Source organism: Bombus fervidus, chromosome 4, assembly GCF_041682495.2.
Source record: "Bombus fervidus isolate BK054 chromosome 4, iyBomFerv1, whole genome shotgun sequence".
Taxonomy (NCBI): Eukaryota; Metazoa; Arthropoda; class Insecta; order Hymenoptera; family Apidae; genus Bombus; species Bombus fervidus.
The window spans coordinates 416,770-439,138 of record NC_091520.1 but is presented as its reverse complement, the minus strand read 5'-3'; the positions used below and the strand labels follow the sequence as shown (position 1 = coordinate 439,138).

Genomic DNA, 22,369 nt, shown 5'->3' with positions numbered 1-22,369 from the left:
CCAAATAAGTGCAATCAGTGTAACAGTATCCTGTATATCATTTTCTTAATTGTTGTAACATTTCCGTAATACAAAGTTAGATTTGCTCTTCCCAAGGTTGAAACGCAGACACGTGTAAATCATAAAAAAAGCACCGTGAAAATCTTCTTTATTCTCTCAGGGATATTAATTCGTACCACCAATCACGATATCGTAAGTTACCACCGACTTTTAGTTCTGAACATACACCGTATCATATTAATTTAGTTTAATCGTACTATATCTTACCGTAATTGTGCTATAATTGTACTGTATATGATGCAAGTTCAACGTGTATACATACCAGAACTGTATAAATTTCATCAGACGATCACGATCGTTTGTATAGAGAAAAATAATAAGTAAAAGATTTCTTAATTTTACAAACGAAATTTATTAAGATTGAAATTCCTACGAGACGGATACTTACGAGAAAAAAAAAAAAAAAGCACTTCGAGTCTCGATAGATTCCAGATCGCACAAGGTTCTTGATCCGAGATCGGCGAATCGAAAAATCGGGTTTCTCGACGCATCTCTCCGTAAAAAATAATACCTCTCTGCTTATATCTATGTAGAGGAAAATATTAGAGTTGAGCAAGATCTGTAGCAGACCTTGGAACGTAAAAAGCGAACAGCAGAAATAACAATCACGTGCAGTGGCCGGAAGACAGAAAAAAGCTGATATTCTTCGATTTTAACCGGACGAAAGCAGCGATCGGGCTATACCGCGCGACCCGTCGTCCGTGAAATCGAGTATTCCGAATTTTCCAGACGAAGTCAACTACCTACGAACATCTATGCTGCGACATCGGACATTACGTGCAGGTGCTTCCTCGAGTAGCTGACTAAGCACTTCGTAACGGCCGATGGTCATTCGTTTTCGACGCTATCGAGCTTATGTGAACGATCCTTCTCGTGTCAAGTGGTCATCTGCCGAGAGTTAGGTATTTTAAGAGAAGATAAGCTTAACTGCCGGAGAAAGCAAGTAGCACATCCGCGAAGAAGGATAGCATGATCATTCTCTATATTCGTTAAATATATATCGCTATCAACGTAACGTGAAAGTTATGCCCAGTTAAAGCTAGCAAGACGAATCTACGTTTGTATAATCCGAAAAAGATGATAACGAAAAGAGAAAGAGAGGGGGAGAAGGATGAAAGCACCAAAATATCAATCGCCAAAGTTAAGATGTCGTTGATCCGTATGCTTGTACAGCTATTCGGGTCGATCTTAATCCTTTAATTACAACTACGTATAGAAATATTTAATTAATTCTAGCAACGTACAGGAACACACTACATATACATACGTATACGATTAAACAGGATTAAAAGCTAAGCTCACACACATGCAAATCCACGGATCTACATGGAAGAAATAAAAGTATTAGGTGAATGTAAAGTTCTGTCGGTTTTACGTGATAAAATATTACTAGTATCCTTTTGTACGTCTACGTGTTGTATATTTCATTTTAGGACGCTTTCTCATCTCATTCTCCACTTGTTAAAGATTAACGCTAACTGTAAGGAATTTTTGTTTCTCAAAGTCTACGACGCGTCTCATCCGCAAGTGTTTGGTCAGTTAATTGCGATTGGTCTTTAAGCGAACATCTGCAGAGTGAAAATAAATAATAATAGTTGGCGTGTCTCTTCACTGACAGCTTCATTATCATACATATTTTTGTAGGTCTGTACCACAGTGTTATTTTTCTGTGCAATTGACGCGTATGATTTTTAATCGCGTACATCTTCTCACTTTGGACGTTGGCATAAAATAAACAGGAAAATCATAATTTATGTATTGTCCAAGCAGATTGTCTGTGGTTGTTACGTAAGATTGTTATAGAAGCTTGTCGTAATTTATTTAAAAAAAAAAAAAAAAACACAACAATATACTATTGATAGCTGAAGCAGGAGCCGGCAAATATTTTGCAGCCACCTAAGTATTTAATTAAACATTTACCATAGAAAATATATTCTATGCGTTATATAAAACAGTTTCAAATTTCATTTGCATCGTAACGAGACACGGCTGTCTTAATTATATTAACAAATTTCGAAACCAATATGAAAATGTATACAGAAGCTACAAAATATTTATTAATCATTTTAAACGCACACTAGGTGTTATGGCCTCGTTGAATATTAAAGCTTATTAAAACAATGGATAATCGAGCTGCTCAGAAGTCGAATTAATTAACTGCATAAATTGAAAAGTAACAATTGCAACTGTTTCATTTTCTCGCGAACAACCAACTTTTCTTTTTCTTTTTTTTTTTTTTTTTTAAACAGTTCGATGCTAATTATGAATCATTTAGGTATTCGAATAACGAAACTCACGAACTCGACAAGGTACGGAGTTGGTCGAATTAACTTCTCAGAGGCTCGTTCGACTGCCTAAGTACTTGGTTCGACCTCAGCGAAGTATACCGTTGCGCCAAATATCTTGAAAATTTGATGTACATTTTCACATGGACCCCAAAGTTGGCGAATATAAAAACGATAATCCGTCTGGTTAGGCCGATGAATTTTCAAAAAATTTCGCACAATACACGTAACATATTCACGAAACGCTTCTACAGGTGTTCGACGAGCAGTTTCCTCGGCTACCGTAAATATTCGGCGATTTGATAAATTCCACGCTTTGTCCGATCGACGAGATCGCTGGAATAAAGAAGAGGCCTGTTGTTTTGATCACGAAGGGGAATATCGTCGAAAAAACATCTCGAGAAAGCAGCTTCGCCATCAATATGTGCAAGCCGTTTTTACGAGTTGCAAGTGCACGCATATAGACGCAGGATGCGCGTGCGGAGCGCAGGTTGCACACATGCATATTGGAAGGCTGGCTGCGATGCGGACGTGCTGGCATTTGGCATTGCGCCGCATATTATCCAAGGATGCACGAAATGCCTTGCCATTTGCACACGAGACACGCTCGTTCGACGTTGTCGTTGTTGTTGCGTTGCCGTTGCTGCTGTTTCACGTCGTCCCAGCCTCATTCCTACATGTTCAGGCCCTGTGACAGGGCGCGCTCCAACTCCCTTGTCTCGCCAGATGAGACAAATGCGTCCTTTGAATAACGCAAAACAACTTTGAAAAGTATCTCTTAAAAATTCTCTACACTTGCAGATGCCTTTGCCTGTTAAGACATGAACCGTTACGCAGGCCGAAGGTCGGCTCATTCGTGTCAAAACGTCGCCATAACTTACAACCCTTAGGTGTTGACCGGCCGCGCGTACCGTCCGAACCAGGAAGAACTAGAATTTTATTTTTCCCTCTTGGCGAAATTTCTATCCGCCCACACCAACATCACTTTTTTCCCTCGTCATATCCATTACAAATCGGCCAGAAGTAGAAGTAGCTTCCAATCGTTCGCGAAAAAACCATTTGCACGAACAGATGGATGAAAGAAAATCAGCAAGCCGGTATCACTTTCGTGTCTCTCAATTCCTCTTCTAAATAATCGCACAAAGAGAATTGGCATGCGAGATACGGATGAGATTTCACTATCGAATCCGGCGGATTATTCTTATAGCTTTCTTATACATTAGTTATACTCTGTGAGATGGATTACTTACTCGGTTAAAGGAATTGTGGCATTCGAAATACATATGTAAAGATACATAGTGGGTTTCGAGTAATTTCAATTGTATATACACGAAGGATAGTAATATTTGTTTTATTCTTATTCATCTTCGATTATGTACATACTTGATCCTTAACCCAATTAAATTTTCTATATCGCTTTCTCCATCATCACGACTTAATTTCTATTTAACAAATGTATCATAAGAGAAGAAGATTTTTATTAGTTTTATATTATACATCGATTTTAGGATTAATTATATTTTTCACTCTAAGTGATATAACATCATAAACTTACGGTAAACTAACAAAATAATTTACTATTCCAGTCGATACTAAGTCGAGAATTTTCTAAATCTAATTTCTCTATGAATATTCATTTTATTCCAATATTAATTGCGCAAACATCACAAATTTTTTTCTGAAAGATAATTTTATAAAGAGGCATGTACAGTTATTGGCATGATAGTTGGAAAACATTAACGAATTCTCCACAAGTTTTTCCTCGTACGAAATACTTTAGAAACAGAAATTTAGTAAACCGTTAAATATCTTCGGAATACGAGCGCATAATAATATTTCCGATGATAATATTTTGCCTGGTGATTACAGTGATTAGAAATCAGTGGCTGTTTTCATAGGAGATGCTTTTACGCGTTCAATGCACGCGTTCAAATATTGTTTGTTGATTCTATCGATCGTTCTACTGGAGGAATTTGAACACAATAGATAGTAGATTCTGCTTAGAGCACCATTAACCTGCTCCTCTTGTTAATTATTGCCAAGACATCGTGGACTTAATCGCGTTGTAAATTGGTGCAAATCCATGCCTACAGTTAACCCAAGGTACAAGTAATCGCTTTCGAATCGATCAATCATTCACTAACGTAGCAACGAATACCTGCTATACGTGTTTAAGCACCGACACGTGCACACGTTGGATCGAGGAACCGTTAGAACGTTATCGACATAAAAGTTGATTTTCACATAATTAACAAACGAGCTAATTGCCGTAAAATATCATCCACGTCGTTTCATACAAAGTATAATAATCGACGTGTCGTAAAAGATTTAAATTATTTTTTCCTATAACGCAAGTAAATCGTATTCGGTTTCGCGTAATTACGATCTGCAAGGTAAATTTGTGCGATATTAAAAATGCGAAACGCGAAAGCACAAAGGAAGCCGATAACAGAAATTGAACCGTTGTTGATCGATCGTTTCATTCGTCGGAACAATATATCGTAAATGAAATTTTTATTAAAATAATTATACGACAGAGGAAAACACCTAAATTAAAAATATCCTGTCAGATATTACGTCCGGAGACCGGACGTAAATTAACGATTAATAGAATCGATATAAAGTTGAAATTAGTGAAGAGAATAGAGGAATAATCGGATAATAATGAAGTTTCCAAAAGAACTAACAGTAGTAGAAATAATGTGACTAACAACGTGATTGTTTATCTATTTCTTTTCGAATCGTACATAACTATGAAAATTGCTTACTCACCGTCGATCTCTCTTCGAGAACGAATACAGTCATTAGTAACCCTGTCGTAAAAAGCTTACCTGAAACAAAATAAAAAGAATAAGCTCATTAATATCAGCATCTACAAACATTTGTATGTGATTAGTATCACATTGTGTATCATATGTATAAACGTCTAAGCAGATCGAGTATCACCGAGTAACTTTAAAAATGATTATCCTCTTACGATTATTTACTACAGAATCTATCGCTCTCTAGCTATTTATCATCTGGCAGAAATAATTTACTACGATTAGATTCGATTTCCTTTTACAGAGAATATACATATTCTATTAACGAGAAGAAAATAGAATTTTCTACGCAAAAGGCAAGATACAGTACGATATAGTTTACATAATATTTATAACAGAAATGGAAAAACAAGTTTGTACTATGAAAATAATTTCTAATACAAACTTTCGCTTTTCTACGATATATAAGAAACGATATGTTGCCTATGATTGTACAGAGTTGAAAAATATTTGAACAAAGTATTAAAATTTTAATGAAGTTAGAGGAAGAAAAATACCTTATCTTCGCTTAAAATTCAAAAATTCAAACAAAGTTATTGCCTTTTATAATTGGTAACATGGTATTATGCGTTTTCGAAAATTACAGATAATAATTGGAAAGATAACCGATGCTGTGTGTTTTATTTTAAGATTATCGAATATTTATTTAAAATTTTAAAAAAATACGAGAAAAACGTCGCGCGAGTGTGATATTAATTCACAGACTGCGAATCTATTAACAGATGGATCGCCATAAAATTTTAGAAATCAGAATTATAAACCGTAGGAATCACGAATGACGTAGCACGAGCGATCTTTTTTCTAGAAAAAAGTAGGTGAGTCTTTAATTTTATTCCGCCGGTACGTAAAATTACATTCAAATCATACGTCCCTCGTTTCACCTATATTCCTGGAAAGATATTACACAATGGATGGCACGTGAACGTTCCACCGAGAAAACCAGGCTATGCACACGAAATAACATGAAAAATTTCCATTTAATTTCCATTTATTAATATGAATGTGAACGATCGTAATGTTCAACCGGTAGCGACAGTCTAATAGATGAATTAACGATGGGTTCGAACAAATGCATCATCTGCATGTTGATTGGGGTCAAACACCTGCGACTGATCTCTTTGGCAAACTGCACCAATTCATTCGTAATTCGCCGCGATGTCGTGATACCGGAATCATCAACAACTGGAAATTATCCACGACCTAACATATAAGCAAGTCATCTCTTGATCAATCTTTCCGTTGATATTAAACTTTCAGTAGTATAAACATTTACAGTTTACACACACATACAGTAGTATTAATATAATGTATTTAGTATAATATATAATATATTAATATAATATATATTTATAAAATAAAGCTACACAACCGTTCAAAAATATATGAACACGTCTGTTTATTTCCGAAAAGATATATCTTAATTACAAAATGACGAAATAAATCGCAATACAATGACTTTATTTTCTATCATCGTTATACCGCAGTTACGGTAGAATATTATGACGCAATTGTGTAGATTTTTAAAATTCAATACGCAATAGTAAAATAGATATTTGTCACTGAATGTTATACAGATATTTTGTTGCTCGACGTGCTCTTTATATTCAGAACTTTTAATTTTTAAATCACGAAACAGATGGAGAAAGTTCTTCTAGAATGATAGAAAGATTTCATAAAAAAATGTTAATACAGGTAATTTAAATCGAATATATATAATAGATAATTTATATTTATAGTCTGTTAATTGTATAAGAAGACTTCTCCTAATTATTAATTCGTGATTAATTTATACACTTTGCACCGTTGCTACGAATCGACCAAAATGTTTGAATACTTGCAAGTTCATGAAATATGTTTTCGTTTGGAACTGCTTATTACATTTTAATATTAAACAATATTAGTTCGTTTTCCGCTTTATCTCTTACAGAATTTTAATTTGTTATAAATTTTATATTCATTTAGCTATTACGTGTATAATAGAGCTCGTTGGTAGACAAGTGAATCTTGTGTAATATCTATTTTGATTATCATAATGGGCAGATTTTTTATATTTGTAAATTACGATCGTTTTATATTTGCACGTGGATTTAATTATTCAAAATTTCGGCTTCTTTTAAGACAGAATAATTCCCCGGCAGATGTACAGTTTCATTAGTCAGAAAAGCTAGGACCGTGAATCATCGCTCAAGACAGAAGTGTACGGTATCGAGTGCAAAGGGTCGTGCGAAACAGGTCTAAAAGAAATACAGTTCATTTATAGGCCGGTGAAGATGACGCTCCATCGCTTCTAATCCCTCATTTCATTGGTAACAACGTACCACGATCCCGAAATCCTGCTGGACATAACGGTACCGACTATTCGATCGATCGCAATAAAGCGTTAAAACGATTCTATGTTCTATCGGACGTGTACGTATTTCTACTCATTAAACAGATACGAATATCTAATGAGAGAGAAAGAGAGCCGTTGCGCTGCAGCGCATCAGATGAAATACACGGTACCGATACGATGGAAATACCGTTGCCAGGAAACGTTCGGACGGTGGGAGACAGATCGTGAAAACATTAGAGAAATGTCACACAATTACTACGTTAACGAGTGTTAAGAAATGTCTAGCAAATAGCAAAACGGTACACTGTAATAATGTTTACTCATTTTTCCTTGTCCAGTGGCTGTACCGCGTACACAGATAATGTTTAGCGATAGATGTTAAATTTATCGATCGTGTTACGAGTAACGTACATTCTCGAAGAACCGTGAATGGTAAAAATGAATAGAACAGATACAAGAAAATCGTATTCGTACGAACTTGTCGGAATTTTGTTGGAATTCGTATGGTAGAAACGCGCCGATTCCCATGATTTTTCGTTTACGTACAAACAATTCACATTCAAATGAGCGGATTCGACTGGCGAAAGTTCGCTTGATCCGACTAAAATTTGTTCCAAATAAACATAGTTTCTCGGTATTTGGATTTGTTATCGACCCATTAAGTACCAAGCGACGAGATAGTAAAATTCACGTACACCGAAGTTTATCAAAGAGACGCAAGCGAAATGAGGCGAGGAATTAAAGGCGAAGAAGCAAGTGCTATAATTCGAAAATAGAATAGTACATCGCTGTGTTATAAGACACTTTGATTTCTTCAAATTTCGTAAGAGGAACTTTGGTGGAAGAAAAAGTAGCAATGAAAAGAAGGCAGACTTAAATTCTCGGAATTCCTCTTTACAACATTACAACACCAATTTGATAGAATTCGATAATGCGAACTGATCGAAAGGAAATGACAAAGGAGATGTTGCGTTGACGTTGGTCCTTAACGCGTCAACAGGACGAATCAAAAGGGGGAAAAAAAAAAAAAAACAAACGTTAAGCGTTAAATCCGTGGAACATACCGGAGAAAAGAGATTCTTATTGAATAACTTGAGAACCAAAGTACGATTCGTTACTGTTGCGAGTGGCATTCGGAGATCTCTGGAGATCGCAGAATGTCCCAGAATGCATCATCATCTCTCAAACTCGCATCAGCACGGTACGTTTTGAAATTAATGCTCGGCCGTACTATCCCTTCTGCCACGTGATATGAAATTCCAGAGTCGAATAGATGCGTTTCCATCTGTAGAACCGCGCGTACGTCTACATGCGCTAGCTTTCGACTGTAATATCGTCTGAGTGAACCTAGCACGAGCATGAGATTCTTCCTGCTCGATATATAGCATCGAATAGCACCAGGTATTCGTGGATCGCGGTCGCTACAATTTCTACCGTGGCCGGAGTATAATTAAGGATGACCAATCCGACATCGACACAACTCGACCAGGGCTCGCGACCTTCCTTCCCGCGAATCAACTCTTTTCCCTACTGTCACTTGCAGAAGCCAGAAAGTTACATCGACCATGAATATCAATTTCCTCGGCAACAGTTGCGGGAGATTTCGAAGAAGAACCGAGGCTTAGGCCTGCCAAGTTAATTAGTTGGCGTGTACTTAATAGCTGCGCGGTCCTTTGTCAGGAAATGATGGCTTATCCATGGTATCTTATTAAACGTACATTTTGTGGGACAATGAAGCGATAAAGACATTTGATACATTTCCGAAATAATAAGTTTACATTGTATAATGTTGCACGTGAAGAAAGAAGGTAATATTTAACAACCCAAGTATAACACAATGGCAGGAGAGCTATTCAGAAAGCGACAACAACGATGATATATGTGAAACAAAGCGGTTCACGTTATATTTGATAGCTTCAAATTTAAAGCACTCCGGAGGATGATACACAAAAGTTTCAATATTTATTTTCCCCCGTTGGACCGTCCTTTGCAAAAATGAAAATGCTACGAAAACTTGGTAGATTTGTCATGGGAATCGTGTTAACACATAGTGCTATGGATATCTATTGTCAGCTTATCATTATTATTATTATTATTATTATTATTATTATTAATTCATTTCTTACAGTTTTATCCTAATTTATTCGACTTGCTTTCGGATCCACTAAACTATTAGGTTGTCCGAAAAGTGTCTTTCTTTTACAGAGACGTCTTTTACAACGACGCATCTTTATATAAACATGAAACCTAATCTGTCGAACGTTGTGATCTTTGTTCTTGATAGAACAGAATGGATCATACGTAATTCGATAAAATAATATAAAACGAAAAATGTTGCGCATTCATAATTTCCTAATAAAACGAAAGAAACTTTTCGGACGACCTGATACAAGTTCATAAAGAACTTTTGGTGGAGGATAGACATATACTGCCACTCGCAGAATTTAGAATAACGACAGGTGGATGTTGTTAAGATATACGTAATAATGGCAAACTAAAGATTGGAACTAATACGCGCTATCTTTTTCTGGAATCATCGCGTCGTATGAAATACGCAGCATCGCGAATAAACTCAAGCCCATTTTTAGATCTTTCATAATATTAAAATAAAAATCCACGTAATTTCGTATTATTATAGTATGTATGAAGCAAAATTGAAGATACTACAAACAAAAATTCTGAAAGAAATTAAATCTTCCTTTAAACTTGTGTCTTTGGCTGTTAAAAATATATAAATTCGATGTCAATTTTGTTACCTTTTCATTCAATGTTTAGCGAATTCTCTTAATTTTTTATCACTCCTATTAATCCGCCTGGTATCCACTAACTTATTTGAAGTTTTGTTTCAAATATCTGCGCACGCGGATTTTATTTTATTTTATTAAGTTAACCGACATTTTTTATAAGCGGTTTCTTCTGATCGTAAACTTTTCTCACTGAAATTCCCCACTGGGTCTCGATCGGGTTCTGGTTATGACTCAATGTTAGTCATCGTAATAATTCTATCGCGAGATCTTGGAACCAGTTTTTCGTACTGGCGAATTGTGTGAATAGGAACGTTGTTTCGTTGAAAAATCGTCTTTTTGTCTTCTATTTCGGTTACGAAAAACAATAGTTCGCCGTGTAACATCTCCTGATATTTTACAACGTTCAATTTATTCTTTACGAAAACAGTTTCACTTAACATATCCACTAGTTTCTTGGAAATATCGAAGAAACAAAGCAGAAGATGTGTTTGTCGGTGATCATTCACAGCGCCGTGCCATCATTCGAATGCCAACTAATTTTAAATGTATCGCTAGAATCACGAGTCTCTCTGTTAACTTGGAACAATCCTCCCTATCGTATCTATAGCTTGACACTCAAACGATCTGAGACTAATGAACTGAAGAAGTACGCATCTATGAAAGTAAAATGTTTCTCAGCGGTATGTCGATTGTTACAGCAGTCGCTATAATTTATGACGTTTACGATCGAATAGAAGCACAGACGATAGCCAAATTCGCCTTACGATCCTCCCAAGAGCGTATTTACCGAACACTTCTCGAGGGAAGTGACACGAGTCACCACTTCGGTCAATTAGAAACAGTAAACTGTTTAACCTAACTGCAGTTACGCAAACAAGTTTTACGAGAAGACGATTTACAGAGCGCAAGGCGAAGATTTGTTTTGTCAAAAAATGAAAATTTCTTACATATACGGATAAATCTTTTGTACGATATGAAACGTATCGTACAACGTTTTCTAATAAATTATACTGTGCGTACATGTTACAGATTTTAGTCGATAGAGCACGTGTTGGAAGGAACAAATAGAGTGAATCAAGGATACACCACAGCTACCTTCGTTACCACTTCACACCAAATAGACTCCACCGTCATTAATTTAACGTTGAAACATAACCAGCAGCCGCAATAGCGTTGGTTACAAGCGAGCAATAAAATATACCTGGAGCATCGTGATATCATACAGTGTACGCCAAAGTACCGAGTCTAAATTATCTATTTAGAGGAATAGAGCTGCGTATTTACTTTAGAATATCGAGCGTAGTAGATTCTTAAATTAAGCTTTCTCTAAATTTCCTTTCGATATTAGTACCAGACTGCCATCTTTTATGCGTTTATGAGAATTTTAAAGACGCAGAAATCTATACACTGTACTTGATAGACGAAAATATAGAAACTATCGGAAATATCTGTTGTAGTATTTAATAGGTGAAACCCAGCATTGCGTAGAAAAATGTAACAGGTTTAGAAATAACGTATTTCCACAGAAATATGAATTTGCATGAAAATCCACGACTTAAATAGATTAATTTAAATTCAATATCAAGATATTTTACTTTCCATGTGAGATATGAAAATAAAAATGTACATCTCGTTCTCATCTGAGAGAAGTCACGAACAGTAATTTACTCTGGTACGTATAAGAACATAAATATTTCACATATAATCGAATAATTGGAGCATTATTACGTGATTTATACCTGCAATCGAGCCTCCAATTAATAGAGAAATACACACATGATAAAAATTCACGATCAATTAATTTTGAAATTTAGAGATTCTCTTGTAAGAAGATCGAAGAACAAGAATAGATACTGAAATAAACTACAATACTTCTATTGAAAACCTGCGTGTTTAATATTATCGTTTACAAAATAATTTGAAACAAATAATCTCTGAAATGAGAACAGAGTTATTCGATTATCAGAAGAATATTTCTCACGACTACATCGAATAATTCAAATCCTCCTCAATTTTTATTCCCAAAACTACGCTCAATCGTCTGACTGAAATCGACATACTTTCGACCTACAACACTGAAATAAAACGTCTGTAAAAGATGGACGTTCAAAGTGAACAATGGATATTACAAGGTTACAGGCGTACAACGATAAAGTAGAATCGCACGTTACAAAATGGACAATACGTAATCGTGGTGTCTCTGGCGAACAAAGCTATCCATCGCGATAAATAATTCGTAGGGAATGAGAGTTACAACAATAGGAGATACAAGGCCGAGAGTATGAAAATGTACAGGGGTGGAGGGAAAGCCAGTAGCTTTTGCCGAGCTTCTGTTCTCGTCCGCTTTCTCTCGCTTTCTTGCTTTTCACCTCGACGGGGCAGGTTGGTAAAAAGAGACGAGGCAGTAACAGGCACAAAACAGCCGGCATGGGCTGAGTAGATCTCCGTGAATATTCGTTCAAAAGGAAGCACATTTATTTCAGCAACGGTGTCTCCTGCATCTTGTAATAGGTTGGCCTATTGTGGCAAAAGCGGTACGTTGACTGAATATCGCATCTGTGTGTATGGATGTGCGCCTGCATTTTCTATTCTTCTTTGCTTAGACCTGTTGTTCGGCGATGTCCTTGAACGTGTACCTACAATCCCGTTCATACGTATTAGGACGCCTGCTGAAATTGTAATGCATCTGTAGCGTCATACGAGTCTTAGGACGTTTCGATTCGAAGATGCCTCACGTAGTTGTTTTGCCACAGAGGATTATAACACTGTACGATGCACTCTGGATAAAGCAATTTCGCTGCTACGTATAACCGACAACCGGCGACAAGTTCAAACCTTCCGGTAGCTCCTCCTCGACCAGTATAAATAGACGACCATAGTCAGTCGCGCGAATCAATATCAGTATCGAGTCATCGAGATCATCGGTCAAACAAATAAGAATAACGAATCAGTCTAACGAATCAACATAACGATTAGTATCGGTACCGCAGTATCGCGCAATCTTATAACGAATATCATCGAGCGAGCAACGCTTGCGATTAACTTTGTATTCTATATTTTCAAATATCTGTAAATGTAGTTAACGAAATCAACTCGCCTCGTTATCAATTTAACCAACAACACGTCTCACCATCCACCGCACATCTATTATCGATAGATATATTTTCGAGCCTCGAGTTTACGACGAGCTCAGATCTCGTTGAAAGAATTTCATCCGAGTTAAATAGTCCAAAGTCCAATTTGTGGAGTTGTTAACAGCTTATGATTAAACGACACTGTCCTATGTCGGGTAAGGAAATACGAGGTCAAACGTTCGACTATATGTATTTATTCCTCGATAACTATTCCTTAAATTTAGTGGAACTACGGCTAAATGGAAAATACAACGTAGCAAGTTTCTACGAGATTCGGTGAATCGTCTCCGGGGACTGATCTCAAGATCTAGTCTGCCCTAGAGATTCTCAGTAAGTATACGTATAGATACTGTACAGTATATTGCAAAGAAAAGGAAAGGCCACTAGAGATCAACTCGTACGAACTCTGTCTTTAACGACTCGGACCATCTTTGCATCAGGCAGCTACAATTGAAATGACCAAGTCGTTCAACTAAACAACGGAGGAATAGACTGTCTCCGGCTGAAGGATGAACGATCTAATGGAATATTGAAAGTCATTTCAATTTGCTTGGTACTGTGTTTACACGGACGAATATAAACAACTTGGATCGACTCGATCGTTTGGCCGAAAATTTCCTAACGTGAACGAAGCTTGGAGGTGATAGAGGCTGCTTGTAAACAACACCAAAAAATCCCATTAAAACAAACTGACTAGGTGCATACGGCGAGTTGGGCGTAGATAGACAAATACGTAAGTTGGACTCGATAAAAGTGATTGATCGTCCAACGATATAACGAAACATAATAAAATAGATATCTAATACGATGATGAAAATCCTAATACTAACACGAATATCAGAATTGACCGAATTGAGGCGAAAAGTACGATCGATGTAAACGAAGAAAACTCTTAATATCGTATTACATAATTGACGAGATATTTGCAACACTACTATGTTGAACATACGAGTTCTTTAGAGTCTAACGAGGTTTTAAGCAACGTTCCAAATAAGATTTGGCAACGTTTTAACAATTTATCAGGTTTATCTTATTTTTCTGTAACCGTATGATCCCAAACGAGCTTTAAAATAATCGTTCTACGGGTTTGTCTTATTTTCCTGAAAGCGTGTCACAATAGTGGGATTCTGTATACATCACATAGAGATGACATCCCGGACGCACTCGCGAAACTGGCGAAACGAGAGTGGCAGCCAGCGGGTATCCCTTCTAATATCCAGCCTCGGCCGACTCTCGTTGCGCGTCCCAGTCAAAGGAATTGTCACCTCGTGAAATCGCGCTTCCTCCACACCCCTTTTTAGTTTCTCTCCTCGCGACACTGCCGGATTTCCGTCTTGCAGCGTAGTAGACGGTACCGTGTCGCAGGAAATAACTCCAGGCTCCGGAGGCGTTTCGCGCTGTCTGCCGCTTTGACGATTATAGAACGTGCGTGAATAACCCACTTATTTTCTCCAACCACGTTCGCACTTCAGTTTAATAGTCGGAGCAGCCGCAATTTCGAGAGTCTACCTATATATGTACATACTCGGAAAGCTACACGCGATTACACGCGACTGCCGCTTTCCCGTCTTTGATCTAGCCGGGGAATTAACTTGAAACTATCGCCTAACCGGTGGTAATTCAACGCTCAACAAAGTAACCATTAAACAGAGATGCTAATACTTTACGGTTAATTGTCTGCCTACGTTATTTTTCCTGCTGCTCGTAAATACGTGGACGCTCGATACGTGGACGATCAATGCTCGAACGTTAGTAAAATTTCCCAATTAACTACGAATTAATTTTTCTTCTTGCGGATTTTAACAGACATACGTACAGCGGATGAAAAAAAGTTCAGAATTGATACACTATGAATATTTATTTTTTATAAGTTTCTTACTATAAATTTTCCACCATGTTGCTAACAATCTATTCTATTCTATTAGGTTGTCCGAAAAGAGTCTTTCTTTCGCAAACGTGTTTTTCACAACAGTGCACCTTCATACGTACAAACGTGAAACCAAGTCTGTGAAATGACGCGGTGTTTATCTCAACAGAACAAAATGGATCGTACGTAATTCGATTAAATAATATAAATTAAAAATCGTTGTGCGTCTATTATTTCCTCATAAAACGAAAGAAACCTTTCGAACCTCAACCTAATATTTTCTAGTACACGTATATTATATTTGTTCGAGAGTTAAGACCTTCTCAGTGGTCAAAATTCAATTTTGATTTCAAATTAAAACAATTCGTCGAAATGTTAAAACGTTAAGCTTAAAATATTATTCGGATTAGTCGCGATAATCTGTCTATCCATTTGGAAGAACCTTTTCTATTTTATGTACAGCTCGACTGCCAAACGAGCTGTAGATATGAATTCCTTAAATAAAAAAATAATGCTCTGTAATATTTAACGCTTGCAGATGTCAATATATTTAATTACTTCCACGGCACATTAGCTTTCAAACATAAATTTTATCGTGTCAATATTTCACGACAAATTTAATGAAAAATAAAATCGCTCTGTCTACGTGTAACTTTGCAACTAAATTACATTTTATTAAAAAAACAAAAAAAAAAAAAAAGTGTCCATATTTTCGAATAACAACGTCTTTGATATCGATGTTCCACCATCTATCATTGAACGTGACCTGTTCAATCTAATTTTACGTTAAATCATCTGCCACTTGAAATACTTTACCTCTTGTGCATCGTTACACCGATAACACTGATTGATAACATTGATCGTAAGAGTTAATTGATGCAATTTCCGATCTTTCTTTACCATTCTTTTCCCGAATAAACAAAAGTACTTTTAATAATATTTTAAGAAAGTCTTTCGATTTCATAATTGCGACATATTTTCCTCAGACTATAGAGATTCGGTAAAATAGAAAAAAACACGCTTGAGAAACACAGTGGAATTAATTTCTGTGCAGATTTTAATCCATGTTCCACGTTTCACGCGATAAAGCGCGAAATATAGAGAATGTAAATTACAGTTAAATATCCCCGAGCAAAATTATCGATCTATACGAACCATTTTCGGGGCAAAAGTACGCAAACTGAACGCATTGAAAGCAGAATACGTATTATCGTTGGTATTCATCTTTTGTAAATCATAACGAGCGTATTTCCTCTATCTACGACACAAATTTCTGCGAGATCCTTTCCAATACACAACCTCGATATATGCGCGTCTGCCTCTTTCACCTACTCAATAAATAGATAAAAGATAGGAAATGGAGGTCAAATCGCAGCAAGAGAGGATAAAAGCATATAGAAGGGAAATCTGTGAGCGAGCGGAGAATATAGTAGATATACATAAAAATCTTCGAGCCGATGATATTGCGGTTAGTAGGACGATCACCGGAGAAAGTTACCTTCCCCCTTCCCGCCGTGCCGCCAACTGACCCGCTCCTTTCCTGCGTGCTCGGAAACCTTCTCCGTTCTCGTCTCCCGATGTCCTCATTTTACGATTCACTCTACATCTCGAAACGCTCCGTTTCCACTTAATTGGAATGAGTTTTGTACGTTCGTGTCTAAGAAATACAAACTGCGATCCGGACAGTTTGCGTTTGAAAATTTGGTGAAACTTGTTCGACAACGTCTTCGCTGAAGACCAAGTCGATTTTGCGAAAGGATTCAAAATAAGATTATCCGATGTTTGCCATTGCTTTGCGGTGCAAGATACAGGAAATGAGAATACAAAATTGCAATTTGACGGCCTGCAAAATTTGCTGAAACTTCTGCTCGAACAAACGTTTCACCAAAGACCAAGTCACAATCTTGCAGAGAAATTAGAAAAATGAATGGAACCGAAATCGTCGAGCGACGTGTAACAATTATTCGCTTCGCAACGCGAGACGCTAAAAATAAGATGAAAATTGCCGGCAAAGAGAACACTTTAGGATCGAAAAGAATACACAGTTGTTGAGACAATTATTATTTTCAATGGCAAATCCGTAACAATTATCCGGTTTTCGCTATTGTTTCACACTGCAAGATAATGCAGGTAAGAAATAAGAAGCGGAAATTCCGGTTTGGCAATTCGGACTGAACGATTTGATGAAAATTCTCTTCGAACGAGTGTTTCGCTAAAGGCCAACACTGTTTTGTAGAAGAATCCGGATTACCGAGAAATGTGTAACAATTATTTGAGCCATGGCTTATCGCGCTTGAACCATCGCTTCGCTACACAAAATAGTAAAAATAACAGGAAAATTACACTGCAAACAGACCATAGGATTGAAAACAATACACAGTTGTTGAAACGATTATTTTTCGATCGCAAATCTGTAACAATTATCTGGTTTCCGTCGTTGTTTCACACTGAAAAATACTGAAAATAACACGGAAATTATTTGCAAACAGATTCACAGAATTTGAAAACAATACGTGGTCGTTGAAGCGATTATTTTCAATCGCAATTTAACTTTAACACGTGTCAGAGAAGTACTCTTGAGGGAGTAACGTGTTTTAGGACTTAATTGCTCGCACATTGGCCTCCCATCCGTACTTCGTTCCGATGTAATCTAAATTGAACAAGGTCTCAGCGGATCGATAAGACATTGTATTCTGTCTAAACACTTTCCGTGACGTATACGAAGAACAGAAGGTAAAGCACGAACGATGAGATAGCTAAAATTCTTCTAAAGAATAATATACCTATAAAAGTATATAAATGTTAATAGCGAGCGACAATTCAGTAAAAGAAAAACATTTAGCAATAATTTTTAGTCGATTTCAAGTAAAGATTTAACGCGATAATTTTATGAATACACGTTGTTTGAAAGATAAAATATAACGAAATTTCCTTTTTGTGTGAAAAGTTGAGAAACTGTTTCGTTTCTTTAATTTCTTCTAATTTCGCCTGATTTATAACGACTCGTATTTTTAAGTAACGTTTAAACACGTTTGAAAGAGCGAAAGTATCGTTTTAGTATGCCAGATAAATTTCATTTTTATGTCGGTTTTACATTTTCCAATGACCTGAAAGTACGTTTCTATAAACAAGCAGTAAAATAAAATATCTTACATATTTATAATTTTAAATATAATCTTAGTATTAGTAAAAAAAACGCTGGAACGTAAATGTCATCGACACGAAACTCGAACACGCTATCTGATTGTACAAGCTAGAATATCAAATATTTCATTTGTCAGATCAATTAATCAGATATACTAGGAACTTTAAAAATTGATCGAAAAGTTGAAATGAAATATATTTGACAAATAACGGGCATTAGCCAAAGCGGTCCACAAAGCGAAATACAAATTTCCGACAAAGTTTAATTCCAGATTTTCTAGAATCAACGACTCTACTCTTTTAATCTCTTCTCATAAGTTTTTAATCACTTGGGCAGTATTTTTCTAAAATTGCAAACTCTATACATACCGAAGAGAAACGTCCGCGAAGTTCAGAAATGTTCGATCGACCGCTTTATAAAGTTGAACCTCGAACACATAAAAAAGGGTACGCGGGCCAAGTTCTGCGTTTTCATAACAGGTAGAAAAGGAGAAAAAATAAAATGGTGAATAGCGTAGAATACCGTTGAATTTTATGAACGACATAAAACCCGGCAGAATTCTCGTGAAGAAGACAGAAAACTATGCGAAAGCAGAGAGCTACTTCAAAGCTTAATGACGCTTGCCTGGCTCGCGTTTCTTTTTTCGTTATCCTTTCTTTTTTTCTTGAATTACTTAAATGACGTAACTCGGTGAACCATATATACCTTCGAGACTTTGTCTTTCAAGATCGTGTGTATTCGAAAATCGCAAGGCTACAAATGTACAAAGCTACGAAAAACGCTTGTACACCGTTGTATTTGTTAGAGCATTTATATAATAATTTGTTAGGTTCAAGTCATTTAGCAATACTTTCATACGACTGAAAAACTGATACTACCAAAATGAAACGTAAAAACAACGCTAAAAAACATTACACTGGGAAATAAGTTTGCGACAAGAATAATTACTCAATTAATTTATGGTATATATTTATCCATTTAGGGCACATGTTGGTGCAATATATTTATTTTATTATACTGTGTTGAGTATCGTGTGCGATATATACGTGCAAGTGGGACATTATAATCCTGTTAAGTTAAGCAATAAAAATATACATATAAATATATATATAAATATTGAGTAACGTTGGTATAAACTACAAACCATTAAGGACGATGAAAATCGCAGTTTTCTACGACTTTCGGTTTGCAATTGTAATAAATCTGTAATTTTCTCCATCTTTCGATGCCTGTTGCTTGTTTCAGTTTTGTTTTTTCTTTATGTTAAATTTTCCGTATGTATATACGTGATGTAACTTTTTTTTTTTTTTTTTTTTTTTTTTTTACTATTATTAGGTTGTCCGAAAAACTTCTTTCGTTTTATGAGAAAATAATAGACGCACAACGTTTTTTGTTTTACATTATTTCGTCGAATTACGTACGACCCATTTTGTTCTGTTAATAAACACCGCGACATTTCACAGACTTGGTTTCACGTTTGTACGAAGGTGCACTGTTGTAAAGAAACACGTTTGCGAAAGAAAGACACTTTCCGGACAATCTAATACTATTTGTTTTCTTCGCGACTCCGACCACCTGCGATTTATTTCAAACTTCTTTTACGCGTCGCCTAGTCGACTGATCCTTCTATCGTCTGGAAAGGATTCAAATCGTTCGGTACAGTTTTAAAAAAGTTATCCTGTTTCGGAGGGCGTTCGAATACTTTCGTGAGCCACTGTGCGTGGCACACGCGTGGCTGATAATGCAGCAACGATTAAACTCGACTTTTCCGTGGCAAGATTTTACATTTCCAGGCATAAGGAACATCATATTTAGGATCCCTCGATCAAATCGCAAAATGAAGGATCAACTTGTATTTATGTTACAGCTGGAAATAAATGACGCAAGACTAAACGAGCATGCCAATTAGCTTCTTCTTCAATTGGAAAATAAGAGTACGTATATACGGATAGGTTTTGCAGCCACGGTATACGCAATACCAAACGATATTTGCGAAGCTGCCGGAACGAATAGCCCAAGCACAAGATGCATCGTTGTGAATGTTCGGGCAGCCTAATTGGAAAAATGTACGCCGGGATATCGAATCGGAAGATCGAGATTTCCAGGCACGTAGAACGTTTTGTTTCCGTGAAGAAAAATATGTTTCCGTCGCGAAACGTCGAGTTGCCGCGTTTCGACGCAGTCGTACACCGTGCCACGTGCCGCGATTCGTATTCAACGAAAGACGAAAAAGGAAAAGATGAATACGCTGGCTTTCACTCTCTCTCTCTCACTCTCTCTCTCTCTCGTTTCCACGCTTTTTCTATACTCCGCGAGAAATCGAAATCCAATTCCGTCGGGATGAACTCCCTTTCAGAAGCGGCATCGTCACAAAGAATTAAATCTCGTTTAGACCGGTACACACGACTGCGATACCCCTTTTTCAGCTTCGCTCTTGTCTCAAATTATACTATTTATCTGTCCGTGAAGAAGCCCATTCACGCAAAAGCAACTTCTTTATGCGTGTACGATGTGGCAAGAAAGTAGAGACATTGAATCTCTGCTGGCATACTTAGCAACGATAATACTTTAAAAATATCCGCTCCTAACTAGAGACACAATAATATGGATCTCTCTCTTTACTTTGAACGTTTTCGCTAAATTCTATCACATTGACTGCCACGAAACCCGTATTCGGGTGTCGCTTATTTGACTACTCGCGAAGGATCGTCGTAGGTATTTGAAAAGATATTCCAGACGAGATAACAAAACTATCGAATTGTTATAAAAGTAATACGAAAATGGTTTATTAAAAAAATTATTTAGAATGTAAAACTTTAAAGCATTCTATACAAAGCTGAGGTTGGTCGGGATAATTTAGACAATAAGTTGTTGTTTTCTTTAAATTCTCTCGTATCTTTGATCAGTCCGTTCTTTTATCTGCATAACATAGTTTGCACGCGCGTCTAATGCTTCTTCCAGAATCATTTTTCCGAACGGCGATATTATGCTGACCGTTGAAGACAAGGATTTTTTGTATTTTCAAACAACCCTAATAATTTTCCAGCTAATAAATCTCTAAATATTCTAATATTTATATCCTTCCTTGTTGAGATTTTGTAAACCGTGAAAAAGCGTTTACAGCAGAAATTCCCAGAAGGAGTTGAACGTCAAGTTTCCTGTACCATTTGATTCCTTTTCTAATTTTGGTGGCATAAGAAACCATTTGGTCGGAATAATCTATACCACACATTTTCCTTCGTTATATTCAACAACAGCTAGTGGTTTTAATATTGCGGACAAACGAAACGAGAGATCATTCTTGAGAGACCAGCACTTGAGCGACTCGCATTACTAAAATATCGATGGGAGTACCTAGCAGAGAACGCTTGGTACTGCGGCACGCGTGGCTTGACGGAGATTTCCTTGAAACACGCGTGGTAGTCAACGCGCTATTCTCTTCGTAACAGCGATCTCCAGGTCACGGATATACAAAAGAAAAGGTGTAGAGTTTTTCTTCAATTAATTACTTCAACAATTCGGGTAAGCGTTTTAAAATAATGCTGTTTGAAGAAGCCAAGGTCGACCAAGTACGCAAACAAGTTTATAACGTCCGTCCGACCCAAAACTCCCAAAGCGCGAATAATATTTTCATCGTGTCTCGCCGTATTTCCTCTAAGCGATATCGTTTTGTCCCTCGAGGATCACGAAGAAAATTAAACTTTAGAATTGTCGCGGTTTAGAGAGATTATTGGGAAATTACAAAAGTTTGCCATCTCTCAAACTTTGTAACTCCATTGGCTTAAATAACGTCCGTCGAGATAGTTTAGAAGCGTTGATATAATACATTTTGAAGGGTTGCGTTCCATCAACGGTTTCGTAAAAATTCCCCGACCAAACTTACAAAGTCCTTGCTACCTGCTGGGTCCTAGGTGACGCTGTTCGACGTTCCCTCTCGGTCCATTTAATTGGCGCTTTCTATTATCAAGATCACCGAA

General features: G+C 36.8%; 1 protein-coding gene across 4 annotated transcripts in view; it reads right to left on the bottom strand.

Annotated features, from left to right (window-relative positions):
• LOC139986873 (CCR4-NOT transcription complex subunit 6-like) overlaps positions 1 to 22,369 on the bottom strand; it is a 66,518-nt gene that overhangs the window by 20,114 nt on the left and 24,035 nt on the right. The window contains exon 4 of one of the 4 annotated variants that reach the window (XM_072002575.1): positions 4,023 to 5,176. The exons of the other annotated variants lie outside the window; for them this stretch is intronic. Coding sequence (XP_071858676.1) covers positions 5,097 to 5,176 — 80 coding nt within the window. The 3' untranslated portion in view covers positions 4,023 to 5,096. Of the gene's footprint in view, positions 1 to 4,022; positions 5,177 to 22,369 lie in introns of those variants that run through there. 4 annotated transcript variants of the gene reach the window in all.